We start from the raw sequence: 16,785 nt of genomic DNA on the forward strand, positions 1-16,785 counted from the left end.
AAATTGTTGTGGTTTTTTAAACCAATGCGAGGTACATTTCGAGCTACTTGCACATAACTTTCCTACAGACCGGTCCAAGGTGGCATATATTATTTCTCTGCTGGAAGGATCTGCCTTGGATTGGGTGTCTCCATTATGGGAACGTTCTGATTCACTGGTTTCCAATTACCCCGAATTCATCACGTCTTTTCGAAGAATTTTTGACGAGCCCGGCAGGATGACCTCGGCCTCTTCTGACTTGCTCCGCGTCCGTCAAGGCTCCCGATCCGTGGGTCAGTATGTGGTTCATTTTCAAACCATTGCCTCTGAACTTCGCTGGAATAATGAGGCTCTGAGAGCTGCTTTCTGGAACGGTCTCTCTGATCGCCTAAAGGATGAGTTGGTCACCCGGGAGCTTCCGGATTCTTTAGAGGAATTGATCTCTCTCTGCGTCAAGGTAGATCTCCGGATGCAGGAACGTGGAGGTGAACGTAGTCGATCGGATCGTTCTAGGTTCCGGCACCCCCCTGCAAGGCAAGCGGTGGTCCCAAGTCCGGACGAACCCATGCAGATTAACCGATTCCGATTGTCTCCGGAAGAGCGACAGCGTCGTCATGAGGGTAAACTCTGTCTGTACTGCGGAGCTGCAGGTCACTTCATCAAGTCCTGCAAATCCCATCCGGGAAACGGGCAGGCCTAGCTTGTTCCGGAGGAGTCAAATTGGGGGTTACGACCAAATCTTCTCCGACTTCGGACTGTTTGCTCCCTGTATCTTTAACCACCAAGTCTATTTCCAAGTCTTTTGAAGCCCTGTTGGACTCCGGAGCTGCGGGGAATTTCGTTTCTTCTCTCTGTGTCCAAAGCCTGAATTTGGAAGTACGGCCCATCGAGCGGCCTATTTCTTTGACAGCTATCAATGGTACTAGGATATCCAAGGGTATCATAACAGGGCGCACGGTCCCAGTTAAACTACGGGTCGGGGCTTTACATCAAGAATATTTGGAGTTCCTGGTGATTCCGGAAATGCATCACGATCTGGTTCTCGGAATGCCTTGGCTCAAAATTCACAATCCCCATATCGATTGGAAGACCGCACAGATTCGGTCTTGGAGTTCTTTTTGTCACGCTACCTGTCTCACCCCTGTCTATCCGCTTCGTGTCTCTACTAAGGCGGAGGAAGAACTTATTCTGGAGGCGTATCAAGAGTTCAAGGATGTGTTCTCGGAACAGGCGGCTGACCAGTTACCACCCCATAGGCCTTGGGTCTGCCCCATTGACCTCATCCCAGGGAAAATGCCGCCCCGGGGTCGCATTTATCCTCTGTCCCTTCCAGAGACAAGCTATGTCAGACTATATCAAGTCCAATCTTCACAAGGGATTCATTCGCCCCTCTATCTCCCCGACTGCAGTGGGCTTCTTCGTGAAAAAGAAGGACGGGGGGTTAAGACCATGTATCGACTACCGCGGCCTAAACGATATTACCATCAAAAATAAATACCCCTTGCCCCTAATCACAGAGCTATTTGATAGAGTTCGTGGTGCCCACATTTTTTCCAAGCTCGATTTGAGGGCTTCAGAGAGGGAGATGAATGGAAGACCGCCTTCAATACCCGGGATGGGCATTATGAGTATCTGGTGATGCCGTTAGGTCTTAGCAATGCTCCTGCTGTCTTCCAGGGATTTGTCAACGAAATCTTCCGAGACATGTTATACCTAAGTGTCGTGGTATATTTGGATGATATACTGATTTTTTCCAAAGATCTTGCTGAACACAGGACACAGGTCAAAGAGGTACTCCGCCGTTTACGTGAGAATCATCTCTATGCCAAGATTTCCAAGTGTACCTTCGAAGTAACATCAATACCGTTTCTCGGTTATATCATCTCGGGGACGGAGATTCGCATGGACCCGGAGAAACTTTCCGCCATTCGGGACTGGGCACAGCCACTCTCCTTGAAAGCAATACAAAGATTCCTGGGTTTTGCGAACTATTATAGAAAATTCATTAGGAGTTTCTCCACCATTGTTGCGCCCATTACCGCCTTGACGAGAAAGGGTTCCAACCTGGGTTTGTGGCCTCCCGAAGCCATAGAGGCCTTTTCCCACTTGAAATCAGCTTTTATGTCCGCTCCAGTACTCCAACAACCAAATTTCGAGGAACCTTTCTTCCTAGAAGTTGACGCATCCTCGGTCGGAGTTGGGGCCGTTCTCTCTCAGTACTCCTCGGATAAGAGATTATATCCTTTGTGGCTTCCACTCTCGGAAATTCTCTCCGGTCGAATGAAATTACACTATTGGAGACCAGGAACTCTTGGCAATTAAATCTGCCTTGGAAGAGTGGAGATATCTCTTAGAAGGGGCCAAACATGTGATTACCATTTACACTGATCACAAAAATTTGTTGTATATCAAAACCGCACAGTGCTTGAATCCTCGCCAAGCTAGATGGGCACTCTTCTTCACTCGATTTTCTTTTGTTATCAAGTACCGAGCCGGGACTTTCAATACTAAAGCGATGCACTGTCCCGTTCACAAACTCCCACAGATGAAGAGGATTCTTTTGAGCGGAGTTTAATTCTGAATCCAATTTCTGTCTCCGCTGCCTCAACTACTCCAGGTCCTCCCCCTGGAAGAATGTCCGTACCAGCTAAATTCCGGCCGAGAATACTACAGTGGGCCCATATCTCCAAATTTTCCGATCATCCCGGCGCCCAGAAGATGTACAAGTTTCTGCAAAGATCTTACTGGTGGGACACCATGAGGAAGGATGTACAGGATTACGTTAATTCTTGTCCACAGTGTACACAGCATAAATCTCCTCGCCTGCCTCCTGCTGGGTTGCTTCGTCCTCTGTCCATTCCTATGAAACCCTGGACTCACATTTCCATGGACTTCATCACCGACTTGCCCTGTTCCAATGGTTACAACACTGTCTGGGTGATCGTCGACCGTTTTTCGAAGATGGCGCACTTCGTTCCATTAACTGGTCTGCCGACAACTCCTAAATTAGCTCTAATATTCATCCGAGAACATTTTCGGTTGCATGGGTTGCCTCAAGAAATAGTCTCTGATCGAGGGGTACAGTTCACCGCAAGGTTTTGGAAAGCTCTCTGCTCGGCCTTACAAATTAAACTTAAGTTTTCGTCCGCTTATCACCCCCAAACTAATGGGCAAACGGAACGAGTCAATCAAGATTTGGAGACTTTCCTCCGCCTGTATCTCTCCCCTTCACAGGACAACTGGGTAGAATTATTGCCTTGGGCAGAGTTTGCACATAACCATTCATTTCATTCCTCCACTGGCGAATCTCCGTTCTTCATCAACTATGGTTTCCACCCACGAGTTCCGGAATTACCAATTCTTCCAACAGGAGAGGTTCCAGCTGTGACTTCCACTCTACTACACTTCAGACAAATTTGGAGTAAGGTTCATGCTAGTCTTAAAAAGGTTTCTGTCCGATACAAGTTCTTCGCGGACAAGAAATGGCGAGCCGCTCCTCAATACAAGGTTGGTGACAGGGTATGGCTCTCCACACGTAACCTCCGGCTAAAAGGTACCCACCATGAAGTTCGCCCCAAGATTCATCGGTCCATACCCTGTGCTACAAATCCTGAATCCTGTGGTCTGCAAGTTGGGATTACCTTCTCATCTACGCATACCGAATGCCTTTCATGTTTCTCTCCTTCATCCTCTCATCCTTTATCGTTTTCATTCTAAGCCCTCAAGCCCCACTTCGGAAGAAACTGAAACTGGGACAGACTTCGAGATGAAAACTATTCTGGACTCTCGTTATCTTCATAAGAACCTGCAATATCTGGTAGAATGGAAAGGTTATGGTCCTGAGGATAGAAGTTGGATAGGAGCTTCTGAGGTCTCAGCTCCTCGACTAATCCGGATCTTCCATGCCAAGCACCCTACGAAACCTGGGAAGTGTCCAGGGGCCACCCATAGAGGAGAGGGTACTGTCACGCCGCCGCCCCGTCCACCTTACTTACCTCTCCGGGCGCGCTGGTCCTCTCTGCGGCCATCCTCGCTGGTGGCTCCCGGCGCTCGGTCCGGCGTCTGGGCGGGTGACGTCATCAGGCAATTCCCACCAACCAGACGGTGGTGGGAAGTATAAATTCATGCGCCAGGCCCGGCATCAGTGCCTGAGTATCATCAGTTCCCCAGAGTGGTGATCACCAGTCCTCCGTGCCTACAGCACCTCCGTGCCTCCAAGCACCTCCGTGCCTCCAAGCACCTCCGAGCATCAAGCACCTCCGTGCCTCCTCCAAGCACCTCCGTGCCTCAAGCACCTCCGTGCCTCCAAGCACCTCAGTGCCGCCAAGCACTTCTGTATCTCCTAGCACAGTCAGTACCTACCGCGTCCTGTACCTCTAATTTACCGTGCATCCAGCAAACACAGGCTTCCGCACCGTGCATTCCAGCCACGGTTACTACTCTCAATCTTCCTGTTCTCCAGCCACGTTCATTATCGTCTGTCTGTAGAGGATTCATCAGCCCTTTCAAGTTCTTGTTTTTCAGGAGATCTTCAATATCCAACACGTGCCTCCTGCCTGCTGTCCGAATCCTGTATGAGGAAAACCTACATTCGGCCATCTCTGTTGCGGCCCAGTTGCGGTTCCTCTTCCCGATCTTCGGAAGATACCCAGAGTCCACAACAATCCCAAATCAGGTCAGTGATACGACACTGACATAACTGAGACAGACACATAAACGGCTTGTCTTAAAGGTCACAACTATTTATTCCAATTGTGATTAACCTAATGAGGTAAAGGTGGCCAGGAGATGCTGCAATCTCAGTACCAGCCTTAATTAGTATATTGCGCCCTAGGGGATGACTAAGATGTCCCCCCTTGTAAAGACGCACTAGTGTCATGAGGACTCACCACGCCTCCTGGGCCAAGACTGAGCACCCAGGTCCCCCGCACAAAGCAGTACAAACTCGCCAAGCAATCGGAGGGTAGGTGCCCCATAACTACATTTTGCGCCACAGAAGGCCACCAAAACTGCAGCAATCTCTCGCCAAGCTGCGCCTCCCCTGGATGGGAAAGAAGCTACAAGAAGCAGCAACAACACGATATTGGGTGGGCGGGCGGCATTCCGAATGCAGGAAAAGAGGCTGTCCTAAGGGGCCACCCCCTTTAAATAACCCTACACGGAAACACCTCCCTTTAAAACCTTATAGGCTGCCAACTTTTGATTGACAGACAACACCAGACTCTAATTCTGCCTAGCAACAAGGATGTCACACTCCACCAATAGTAAGTAAAACACGTAGGATTCTTGTACATCCTTATCCCTATCCAGAATTTGTCTGCTTTTATGACCACTTGCTGGGGCTACCCAAAATACTCTGCTTCTGGACTTTTAATTTATGATTGACGACACCTGTTTTGGGCAGGTTGATGGATAAGAAAGGTGTTTCAGCACAGGTGATGGCAATCATAAATTAAGAGGGAAATCCAGAAGCAGAGCATTCTGTCCCTCCTGGTGAGGTCATGTTGGGAGGTATGGGGATGCTGTCAATTTACCTACAATCAAAATCGATCCCACATATTGCATAGTGCTTTACAGAGAATAACTGGCCATTCACATCAGTCCCTGGACCACTGGATATTACTATCTTTATACACTACCACATGTACACACATATACACAATATGGCTAATGTTAGCTGACTCCAATTAACAAAGAAAGTGATACAGTACCCTATACTTAAAGGAAAACATTTCACAGTGACAGAGTATTAGAGCATAAGTACAATACACAAAGACATACTATAGCATAAGTACATAGCATAAGTTTTATAATGCAATATATAGGTTTATATGAAATAGTTCCAGCAATGTGGGTTTTATTATCGTTTCTTCTTAACAGTAACAGATGCAAATTTGTGAGCTTATTATTGTTACTATATTTACTATCCGTTGACCATCGGGTCGTAAAGGACAAATATAAAATGTTTGCTGCAATAGTAGCATCAGGTAAAGCTTATACTGTATGTCCCCTGCACTAGGCTTGAAGTTCTAGCTCTGCTCTGCCACCACTGCATCTATGGACAGAAGTTGGGCTGTGAAGAATCCCCATGGATTTGGTGGGGACTGTTTTATTAATATTAAACCTCATATTGCAGAAGAAAGGTTGCTGAGCCCCCGGATGACAAGGCTGCTGTGCACCATCACTATCACTACTGCTCAGGTCTAGCCAGTGACAATATATACCAGCTGATGACAAGTCAGATTTCTAGTGCACGATCCCTTCAATCCTCAGCTATTTTTCTATATTTATTAATATGTCAGTCCCCTGAGTTTTCATATCGCACGACAAACTGCATACATTGTTTTAGTGTAGCAAAGAAATATAAACAAAAATATTTCCAAACAGCAGTAACGATATCCAGACACAGAATAATAGTACTGTACCTGTAATTCCGAAAATGATGCTTTCTATCACGCATCACAGTCGGCGACATGTTAAGCAGGTTAGTGTACAAAACTTTTGCTGCTCTCCAAACTTTGTGTGACACCACCTACAGGAAAACGAGAGAATCATATTTGCAGACCAACTCTACACATAGGGCCTAATTCAAGGTTGATTGCAAAACATCATTTTCCTCTGATGGGCAAAACCATGTGCACTACAGGGGGGGTGGGGGTGGGGGGCGCAGATATAACGTGCAGAGAGAGTTAGATTTGGGTGGGGTGTGTTCAATCTGTATTTTCCCCTGCACAGAAACAAATTAACCCACCCAAATCTAACTCTCTCTGCACATGTTATATCTGCCTCACCTGCACTGCACATGGTTTTGCCCATTAGAGGAAAATATTGTTTTGCAATCAACCTTGAATTAGGCCCATAGTCTAACAATTATTTGTACAGGGCACACATATTCTGTGGCACTTTACAGAGAATATTTAATTCACTCACATCAGTACCCATGTCAGTGGATTTTACAATCTATGGGCCCCATTTAACAACGAGACATAACCCCATTAGCAATCACAAAAGGGATTATGTCCTCCCTTCAGTATTTAACCAGACACTCTTTGACAAAATTCTCTACAGAAACAGAGTCTGAGTCAAAAGGTAAAGGACAAATGATGACACCTATGACACTTGAAACCCTGGCAGACTGATCGACACTTGGAACCTTGGCAGACTGGAAAAGATTCAGAACCTGGACAACGCTGGAAGCCTTGGGCGATCGAGTGGCACTAAGGGGTTTGTGGCTGGTGGGGCAGCACTTGGGTTGGTGACTGGTGAGGCAACACTTGAACTGCCCAGAGTTGGAACTCAAAAGAAAAGCACTTCTGGAAGCGTCCAAAACTGCAGCAAAGATTGCACAAGGAACTTGGCGACCCCTGGTGGCAGGAAATGAGTACTGCCAGGAGTCATAACAAGATCATGGGTGGAGTATGAGTACAGAGAAGTGATCCTTTGACTTCACAATGGGGGTAATTCCAAGTTGATCGCAGCAGGAATTCTGTTAGCAACTGGGCAAAACCATGTGCACTGCAGGGGAGGCAGATATAACATGTGCAGAGAGAGTTAGATTTGGGTGTGGTGAGTTCAATCTGCAATCTAAATTGCAGTGTAAAAATAAAGCAGCCAGTATTTACCCTGCACAGAAATAAAATAACCCACCCAAATCTAACTCTTTCTGCACATGTTATATCTGCCACACATGCAGTGCACATGGTTTTGCCCAACTGCTAAAAAATTTCCTGCTGCGATCAAGTTGGAATTACCCCCAATGAGCAGATCATTGGTCACTTAAGTGAGCAAATATATCTATCATAATGATCTCTTTACTAAAGTTTCACTGAAAAAGATCATAAACAGAAAATGTAATTTATAAAACTGTTATAATGCAGCAGCACAAATGTTGCTGTTTCTACTAGGAAATGCTCAGTAGGTTATGTCAGTATTCACTAATGTGCCTGATACTGCAAAAGTGATATTGCCACACAAGTGGCATCAAACGGGACATTACTTTGTTACAATGGACGCATTAGCATCATCCGGGAAACATGCATTTATAGATGCGAAAATAGCAATTTAATTTAAAAATAAATTAATTAATATGTTCTACTAGTAAGACGCATGAAATAAAGAAATCATCAAGTATAATTACTTTTTTAGCACATAGATTAGGCTCTCATAGCCTGTATTTAAAGGAAAATTTAAATGTTAAAATGAAGCAGAACACACGGAACATAGAACTTTAAGGTGACATTTGCTGGGATATTCTTTATCTTCTTATGGTACAGTCACTCAAATGCTCAGACACTGTAAGAAGTTATGTGGCGTTGGACACACGTTCTGCAAGTGGAAAGTGAGCATACACCTATGTGTGGCCATGGCAGTTAAAGAAGTGCACTTGTGTACAAAATGACAGTAAGTGCTGAATGTCCATATAATTGTATCTGCACAAATAAAAAGAGTTGAGAATGATGAGCACTGTGTGGCAAGATATTGCATTCACTGAAGTTGAGCTGTAAATAACCAACTTATTGCATGATTTGTACATGGCACAAAAAGTAAAACACACGGTTATCAGCTACAAATAAATGCCATGTGTACATTACATTTTATAGGGTGCGTGACACCTTGTGTTTAAAAAGAGGTGTGGTTTCTTGCCTTAGGGAATAACAAGCCAGAACAGATGAAGTTTACTTTCCACTGTATGTCAGATGACCTCACTAGTGCACACTCACTAATCAAACAGAGAAGACACCTTTATATTGGTATATCTGCAGACAGTGTACTAAGGTATACTAAGGTTGCAATGAATGTTGTTGTTACAACTGACAATGGGGGTCATTCCGAGTTGTTCGCTCTGTATTTTTTTCTCGCAACGGAGCGATTAGTCGCTAATGCGCATGCGCAATGTCCGCAGTGCGACTGCGCCAAGTAAATTTGCTATGCAGTTAGGTTTTTTACTCACGGCATTACAAGGTTTATTCTTCGTTCTGGTGATCATAATGTGATTGACAGGAAGTGGGTGTTTCTGGGCGGAAACTGGTCGTTTTATGGGTGTGTGTGAAAAAACGCTACCGTTTCTGGGAAAAACGCGGGAGTGGCTGGAGAAACGGAGGAGTGTCTGGGCGAACGCTGGGTGTGTTTGTGACGTCAAACCAGGAACGAAACTGACTGAACTGATCGCAGATGCCGAGTAAGTCTGGAGCTACTCAGAAACTGCTAAGAAGTGTCTATTCGCAATTCTGCTAATCTTTCGTTCGCAATTTTGATAAGCTAAGATTCACTCCCAGTAGGCGGCGGCTTAGCGTGTGCAAAGCTGCTAAAAGCAGCTTGCGAGCGAACAACTCGGAATGACCCCCAATATACAGAGTCTATCGATGTTTATACAGTCAGATTACAAGTATTCTATATTGTTGTATAATAAATCCTTTGATTATACCATTTAGGCCTATAGGTCCTCTCTTACACAACAATGAGCAGGACCAGGATCTAGGGCCGGATTAAGCCTTAGGGGGGCCCAGAGCACTTAAGGCTGTCCTCTTGTCAGCACTAGACAGCATGATGGAATGCATTGCTCCTTACTACGAACTGCTGTGTGGCTAGGGGGCAGTATATATGTGTGTGTGTGTGTGTGTGTGTGTGTGTGTGTGTGTGTGTGTGTGTGTGTGTGTGTGTGTGTGTGTGTGTATATATATATATATTTATTTATTCATATTCCCGGTGTGGATAATACAGAAGCAAGGCGATACTGCACAGCTCTGTAGCATGTAGTAAAGAGCAATTTATTCAATCCATATTATATCATTATATATTATATTATTAGTAGGAGGGCACAATGTATACCTCAGAGAGCATCCCTCTGTCCCTCGCACCACAGCAGGGAGAGGCTGACACCACCCCCTCCCTCTCCGAAGAAGAAGAGGTCAGCGACTACAGTACCTCTGCTCTCCGGCACTGGTAGCTGTCGGCACTCCAGCCCACCTCCCTACACTGTCAGGACAAAGCTGCTTCAAGCAGTGGGGACCATGTCTGTGCAACTCCGGTCAGGGGGCCCCTTGAAATACTAAGGTACTAACCCCCAGACCCCCCCCCCCCCTTAATCCGGCTCTGCTGGCATCCTGCACATTCGGCGAACTCAGACTCTATTGCATCTCGCCCAGCTGTTTTATAACAGACCTAAAATTAAAGTTTAACATTAACATACAGGTAATTACTGTTCTCTCCTTTTCTCTAGGCAGTTGGCCTGATGGGAATGACCAATCTCCCTGGAAATGTTTTCTATAGCAGTTGAATGCAATGTCTCTGAAGTAGAGATAATACAGAAATTATTTTGCTGTATGCATACATGTTTGTGGGTCCCCAACCTTTGCAGTGAATGAGATAGAGAGACTTAGCAATGCTTCTGTTTCTTTCCCCTAAGCAACTACCCTAAGAAATTTGATGGGCGCCTAGCCCATTCCATTTGCAATTCAACCTGGCACATGTAACCTATCATGCTGCTCTTCCCCATGTGTGTTTGGTCTTGTTATGTATGTGTGTTTGGTCTTGTTATGTATGTATACACTGTCTTAGAGCGGTTGCTATCGGAAACAAATTCCTTGTGTATCGTGTATTGTGCACTGATATACTTGGCAATAAAGTGATTCTGATTCAATGTTATTGGGTTAATTATCCAGTAAGGCACCCTGGAATATACCCTACCAGCTAATAAAACTGATCTCATCTTTCCACTATTTGGGACTATGAGTGGGTAGGACTATTGATGAGTAGGAATGCATTCTGGAGCTTGGTAAATTCTGAAATAATCAGCCCCCCATAGAAACTTATGGGGGCTGGTGTTGCAATCAAAAATTAGAGATTGTAGCAATTATCTTCAATATCTGCTGTGGTCCCCCTTACATAAATTTGGGGAAAACTTAATACTGTATTTGCTGTTTGATAGTATGTAACAGAGAAAGACTGTTGATTAGTGATACAGAAGAAGCTACTATATTATGGGGGTAGTAACTATGGGGGTAGTAACGCTAATACTCCATTCTCACTGAAGCTTCAGCTCCAACCCATGTCTGACCCGAGATACTGAACATGGGTTAGAGCTGGGACTTCAGATATACTTACCCCTTTCACATTGTTGCCGGGACCCAGGTCATCTCTGCTCACAGGGGATGCTAGATCTCCAAGCGCTCATGAGACAGCCAATCATAAGCCTTTTAGGCATGACCCTGGTCTACGTTTCCCACTGCAGCCAATTTGTGTCAACCCGGGCATATACCTCGTCACAGACCTGGGTCAACCCTATTACACTGAGCCTGGACTCAGGTTCCATCGGCTTGCCCTGGCAATAACCCGGTTCTTAGCTCTGTGTAAAAGGGGTATAAGGAAATCTTTGATTTTGACTCCTGCCCACCCTTACGAAGTCATACGGTCTTCTACCATAAGTCTTGGATAAGGTTCATAAGATTTGGATAAAACCACTAACAGTCCAGAGTTGTCTTGCAATCATCCCATGATACAGGATAAATACAATTGGTATTGTTAAACATGTAGCTGGCCACTTATTGTATGAATTCAAATGGCAAACTTAAAGGTACTTTTGACCTGACCGCACAATGAAAACATTCACCCTAGAGTATAGAAGAAACTTTCTGCTGTCTGATACCAGGCATTGTTGATAAGAAAAGTTTCTCAACCAGATCAGGAAATACCATCTGAAATTCTTGATAATCCACTCATTATGACTACTAGAAAGATATAGCTGTTGTTGCGCTATAAATTTAAATTACACCAGTCCTATTTCATTTATCTTGCTATTGGGTCATTCCATGTCAGTTCACCCAGGCATGACACCCGCCGACCCAGATTTTCATGTTACTTTGTACTCTTGATACTATCACATAGGTCAGAGCTTCTCAAACTGTGTGCCGTGGCTCCCTGGGGTGCCTCGGGACACTTGCAGGGGTGCCCTGGGTTGGTGGTCCAGGACCAATTCAAATTATTCATGGTCAATATAATAGGCAAAACCAGTGCTGGTGGCTGCCAGTCATAAATATGTGTCCAAACAGAAGCAAATCTTGTCCCTCACCACACAACTGACCCTAAGGATGACATATAAACTGGAGATGAGCGCCTGAAATTTTTCGGGTTTTGTGTTTTGGTTTTGGGTTCGGTTCCGCGGCCGTGTTTTGGGTTCGACCGCGTTTTGGCAAAACCTCACCGAATTTTTTTTGTCGGATTCGGGTGTGTTTTGGATTCGGGTGTTTTTTTCAAAAAACACTAAAAAACAGCTTAAATCATAGAATTTGGGGGTCATTTTGATCCCAAAGTATTATTAACCTCAAAAACCATAATTTACACTCATTTTCAGTTTATTCTGAATACCTCACACCTCACAATATTATTTTTAGTCCTAAAATTTGCACCGAGGTCGCTGTGTGAGTAAGATAAGCGACCCTAGTGGCCGACACAAACACCGGGCCCATCTAGGAGTGCCACTGCAGTGTCACGCAGGATGTCCCTTCCAAAAAACCCTCCCCAAACAGCACATGACGCAAAGAAAAAAAGAGGCGCAATGAGGTAGCTGTGTGAGTAAGATTAGCGACCCTAGTGGCCGACACAAACACCGGGCCCATCTAGGAGTGGCACTGCAGTGTCACGCAGGATGGCCCTTCCAAAAAACCCTCCCCAAACAGCACATGACGCAAAGAAAAAAAGAGGCGCAATGAGGTAGCTGTGTGAGTAAGATTAGCGACCCTAGTGGCCGACACAAACACCGGGCCCATCTAGGAGTGGCACTGCAGTGTCACGCAGGATGGCCCTTCCAAAAAACCCTCCCCAAACAGCACATGACGCAAAGAAAAAAAGAGGCGCAATGAGGTAGCTGTGTGAGTAAGATTAGCGACCCTAGTGGCCGACACAAACACCGGGCCCATCTAGGAGTGGCACTGCAGTGTCACGCAGGATGTCCCTTCCAAAAAACCCTCCCCAAACAGCACATGACGCAAAGAAAAAAAGAGGCGCAATGAGGTAGCTGTGTGAGTAAGATTAGCGACCCTAGTGGCCGACACAAACACCGGGCCCATCTAGGAGTGGCACTGCAGTGTCACGCAGGATGTCCCTTCCAAAAAACCCTCCCCAAACAGCACATGACGCAAAGAAAAAAAGAGGCGCAATGAGGTAGCTGACTGTGTGAGTAAGATTAGCGACCCTAGTGGCCGACACAAACACCGGGCCCATCTAGGAGTGGCACTGCAGTGTCACGCAGGATGTCCCTTCCAAAAAACCCTCCCCAAACAGCACATGACGCAAAGAAAAAAAGAGGCGCAATGAGGTAGCTGACTGTGTGAGTAAGATTAGCGACCCTAGTGGCCGACACAAACGCCGGGCCCATCTAGGAGTGGCACTGCAGTGTCACGCAGGATGTCCCTTCCAAAAAACCCTCCCCAAACAGCACATGACGCAAAGAAAAAAAGAGGCGCAATGAGGTAGCTGTGTGAGTAAGATTAGCGACCCTAGTGGCCGACACAAACACCGGGCCCATCTAGGAGTGGCACTGCAGTGTCACGCAGGATGTCCCTTCCAAAAAACCCTCCCCAAACAGCACATGACGCAAAGAAAAAAAGAGGCGCAATGAGGTAGCTGACTGTGTGAGTAAGATTAGCGACCCTAGTGGCCGACACAAACACCGGGCCCATCTAGGAGTGGCACTGCAGTGTCACGCAGGATGTCCCTTCCAAAAAACCCTCCCCAAACAGCACATGACGCAAAGAAAAAAAGAGGCGCAATGAGGTAGCTGACTGTGTGAGTAAGATTAGCGACCCTAGTGGCCGACACAAACACCGGGCCCATCTAGGAGTGGCACTGCAGTGTCACGCAGGATGTCCCTTCCAAAAAACCCTCCCCAAACAGCACATGACGCAAAGAAAAAAAGAGGCGCAATGAGGTAGCTGACTGTGTGAGTAAGATTAGCGACCCTAGTGGCCGACACAAACACCGGGCCCATCTAGGAGTGGCACTGCAGTGTCACGCAGGATGTCCCTTCCAAAAAACCCTCCCCAATCAGCACATGATGCAAAGAAAAAGAAAAGAAAAAAGAGGTGCAAGATGGAATTGTCCTTGGGCCCTCCCACCCACCCTTATGTTGTGTAAACAAAACAGGACATGCACACTTTAACCAACCCATCATTTCAGTGACAGGGTCTGCCACACGACTGTGACTGATATGACGGGTTGGTTTGGACCCCCCCCAAAAAAGAAGCAATTAATCTCTCCTTGCACAAACTGGCTCTACAGAGGCAAGATGTCCACCTCATCTTCACCCTCCGATATATCACCGTGTACATCCCCCTCCTCACAGATTATCAATTCGTCCCCACTGGAATCCACCATCTCAGCTCCCTGTGTACTTTGTGGAGGCAATTGCTGCTGGTCAATGTCTCCGCGGAGGAATTGATTATAATTCATTTTAATGAACATCATCTTCTCCACATTTTCTGGATGTAACCTCGTACGCCGATTGCTGACAAGGTGAGCGGCGGCACTAAACACTCTTTCGGAGTACACACTTGTGGGAGGGCAACTTAGGTAGAATAAAGCCAGTTTGTGCAAGGGCCTCCAAATTGCCTCTTTTTCCTGCCAGTATAAGTACGGACTGTGTGACGTGCCTACTTGGATGCGGTCACTCATATAATCCTCCACCATTCTATCAATGTTGAGAGAATCATATGCAGTGACAGTAGACGACATGTCCGTAATCGTTGTCAGGTCCTTCAGTCCGGACCAGATGTCAGCATCAGCAGTCGCTCCAGACTGCCCTGCATCACCGCCAGCGGGTGGGCTCGGAATTCTGAGCCTTTTCCTCGCACCCCCAGTTGCGGGAGAATGTGAAGGAGGAGATGTTGACAGGTCGCGTTCCGCTTGACTTGACAATTTTGTCACCAGCAGGTCTTTCAACCCCAGCAGACCTGTGTCTGCCGGAAAGAGAGATCCAAGGTAGGCTTTAAATCTAGGATCGAGCACGGTGGCCAAAATGTAGTGCTCTGATTTCAACAGATTGACCACCCGTGAATCCTTGTTAAGCGAATTAAGGGCTGCATCCACAAGTCCCACATGCCTAGCGGAATCGCTCCCTTTTAGCTCCTTCTTCAATGCCTCCAGCTTCTTCTGCAAAAGCCTGATGAGGGGAATGACCTGACTCAGGCTGGCAGTGTCTGAACTGACTTCACGTGTGGCAAGTTCAAAGGGCATCAGAACCTTGCACAACGTTGAAATCATTCTCCACTGCACTTGAGACAGGTGCATTCCACCTACTATATCGTGCTCAATTGTATAGGCTTGAATGGCCTTTTGCTGCTCCTCCAACCTCTGAAGCATATAGAGGGTTGAATTCCACCTCGTTACCACTTCTTGCTTCAGATGATGGCAGGGCAGGTTCAGTAGTTTTTGGTGGTGCTCCAGTCTTCTGTACGTGGTGCCTGTACGCCGAAAGTGTCCCGCAATTTTTCTGGCCACCGACAGCATCTCTTGCACGCCCCTGTCGTTTTTTTTTAAATTCTGCACCACCAAATTCAAGGTATGTGCAAAACATGGGACGTGCTGGAATTTGCCCATATTTAATGCACACACAATATTGCTGGCGTTGTCCGATGCCACAAATCCACAGGAGAGTCCAATTGGGGTAAGCCATTCCGCGATGATCTTCCTCAGTTGCCGTAAGAGGTTTTCAGCTGTGTGCGTATTCTGGAAAGCGGTGATACAAAGCGTAGCCTGCCTAGGAAAGAGTTGGCGTTTGCGAGATGCTGCTACTGGTGCCGCCGCTGCTGTTCTTGCGGCAGGAGTCCATACATCTACCCAGTGGGCTGTCACAGTCATATAGTCCTGACCCTGCCCTGCTCCACTTGTCCACATGTCCGTGGTTAAGTGGACATTGGGTACAACTGCATTTTTTAGGACACTGGTGAGTCTTTTTCTGACGTCCGTGTACATTCTCGGTATCGCCTGCCTAGAGAAGTGGAACCTAGATGGTATTTGGTAACGGGGGCACACTGCCTCAATAAATTGTCTAGTTCCCTGTGAACTAACGGCGGATACCGGACGCACGTCTAACACCAACATAGTTGTCAAGGACTCAGTTATCCGCTTTGCAGTAGGATGACTGCTGTGATATTTCATCTTCCTCGCAAAGGACTGTTGAACAGTCAATTGCTTACTGGAAGTAGTACTAGTGGGCTTACGACTTCCCCTCTGGGATGACCATCGACTCCCAGCGGCAACAACAGCAGCGCCAGCAGCAGTAGGCGTTACACGCAAGGATGCATCGGAGGAATCCCAGGCAGGAGAGGACTCGTCAGAATTGCCAGTGACATGGCCTGCAGGACTATTGGCATTCCTGGGGAAGGAGGAAATTGACACTGAGGGAGTTGGTGGGGTGGTTTGCGTGAGCTTGGTTACAAGAGGAAGGGATTTACTGGTCAGTGGACTGCTTCCGCTGTCACCCAAAGTTTTTGAACTTGTCACTGACTTATTATGAATGCGCTGCAGGTGACGTATAAGGGAGGATGTTCCGAGGTGGTTAACGTCCTTACCCCTACTTATTACAGCTTGACAAAGGGAACACACGGCTTGACACCTGTTGTCCGCATTTCTGGTGAAATACCTCCACACCGAAGAGCTGATTTTTTTGGTATTTTCACCTGGCATGTCAACGGCCATATTCCTCCCACGGACAACAGGTGTCTCCCCGGGTGCCTGACTTAAACAAACCACCTCACCATCAGAATCCTCCTGGTCAATTTCCTCCCCAGCGCCAGCAACACCCATATCCTC

The 16,785-nt window shown here is 46.6% G+C and overlaps 1 protein-coding gene across 1 annotated transcript in view; it reads right to left on the minus strand.

The window, feature by feature from the left end:
• Positions 1–16,785, minus strand: part of RAPGEF3 (Rap guanine nucleotide exchange factor 3) — a 369,364-nt gene that overhangs the window by 146,736 nt on the left and 205,843 nt on the right. Inside the window, exon 3 of the mRNA XM_063952220.1 lies at positions 6,405–6,511. Coding sequence (XP_063808290.1) covers positions 6,405–6,511 — 107 coding nt within the window. The remainder of the gene's footprint in view (positions 1–6,404; positions 6,512–16,785) is intronic.

The sequence above is a fragment of the Pseudophryne corroboree genome, chromosome 2 (assembly GCF_028390025.1).
Source record: "Pseudophryne corroboree isolate aPseCor3 chromosome 2, aPseCor3.hap2, whole genome shotgun sequence".
NCBI classification, from domain to species: Eukaryota; Metazoa; Chordata; class Amphibia; order Anura; family Myobatrachidae; genus Pseudophryne; species Pseudophryne corroboree.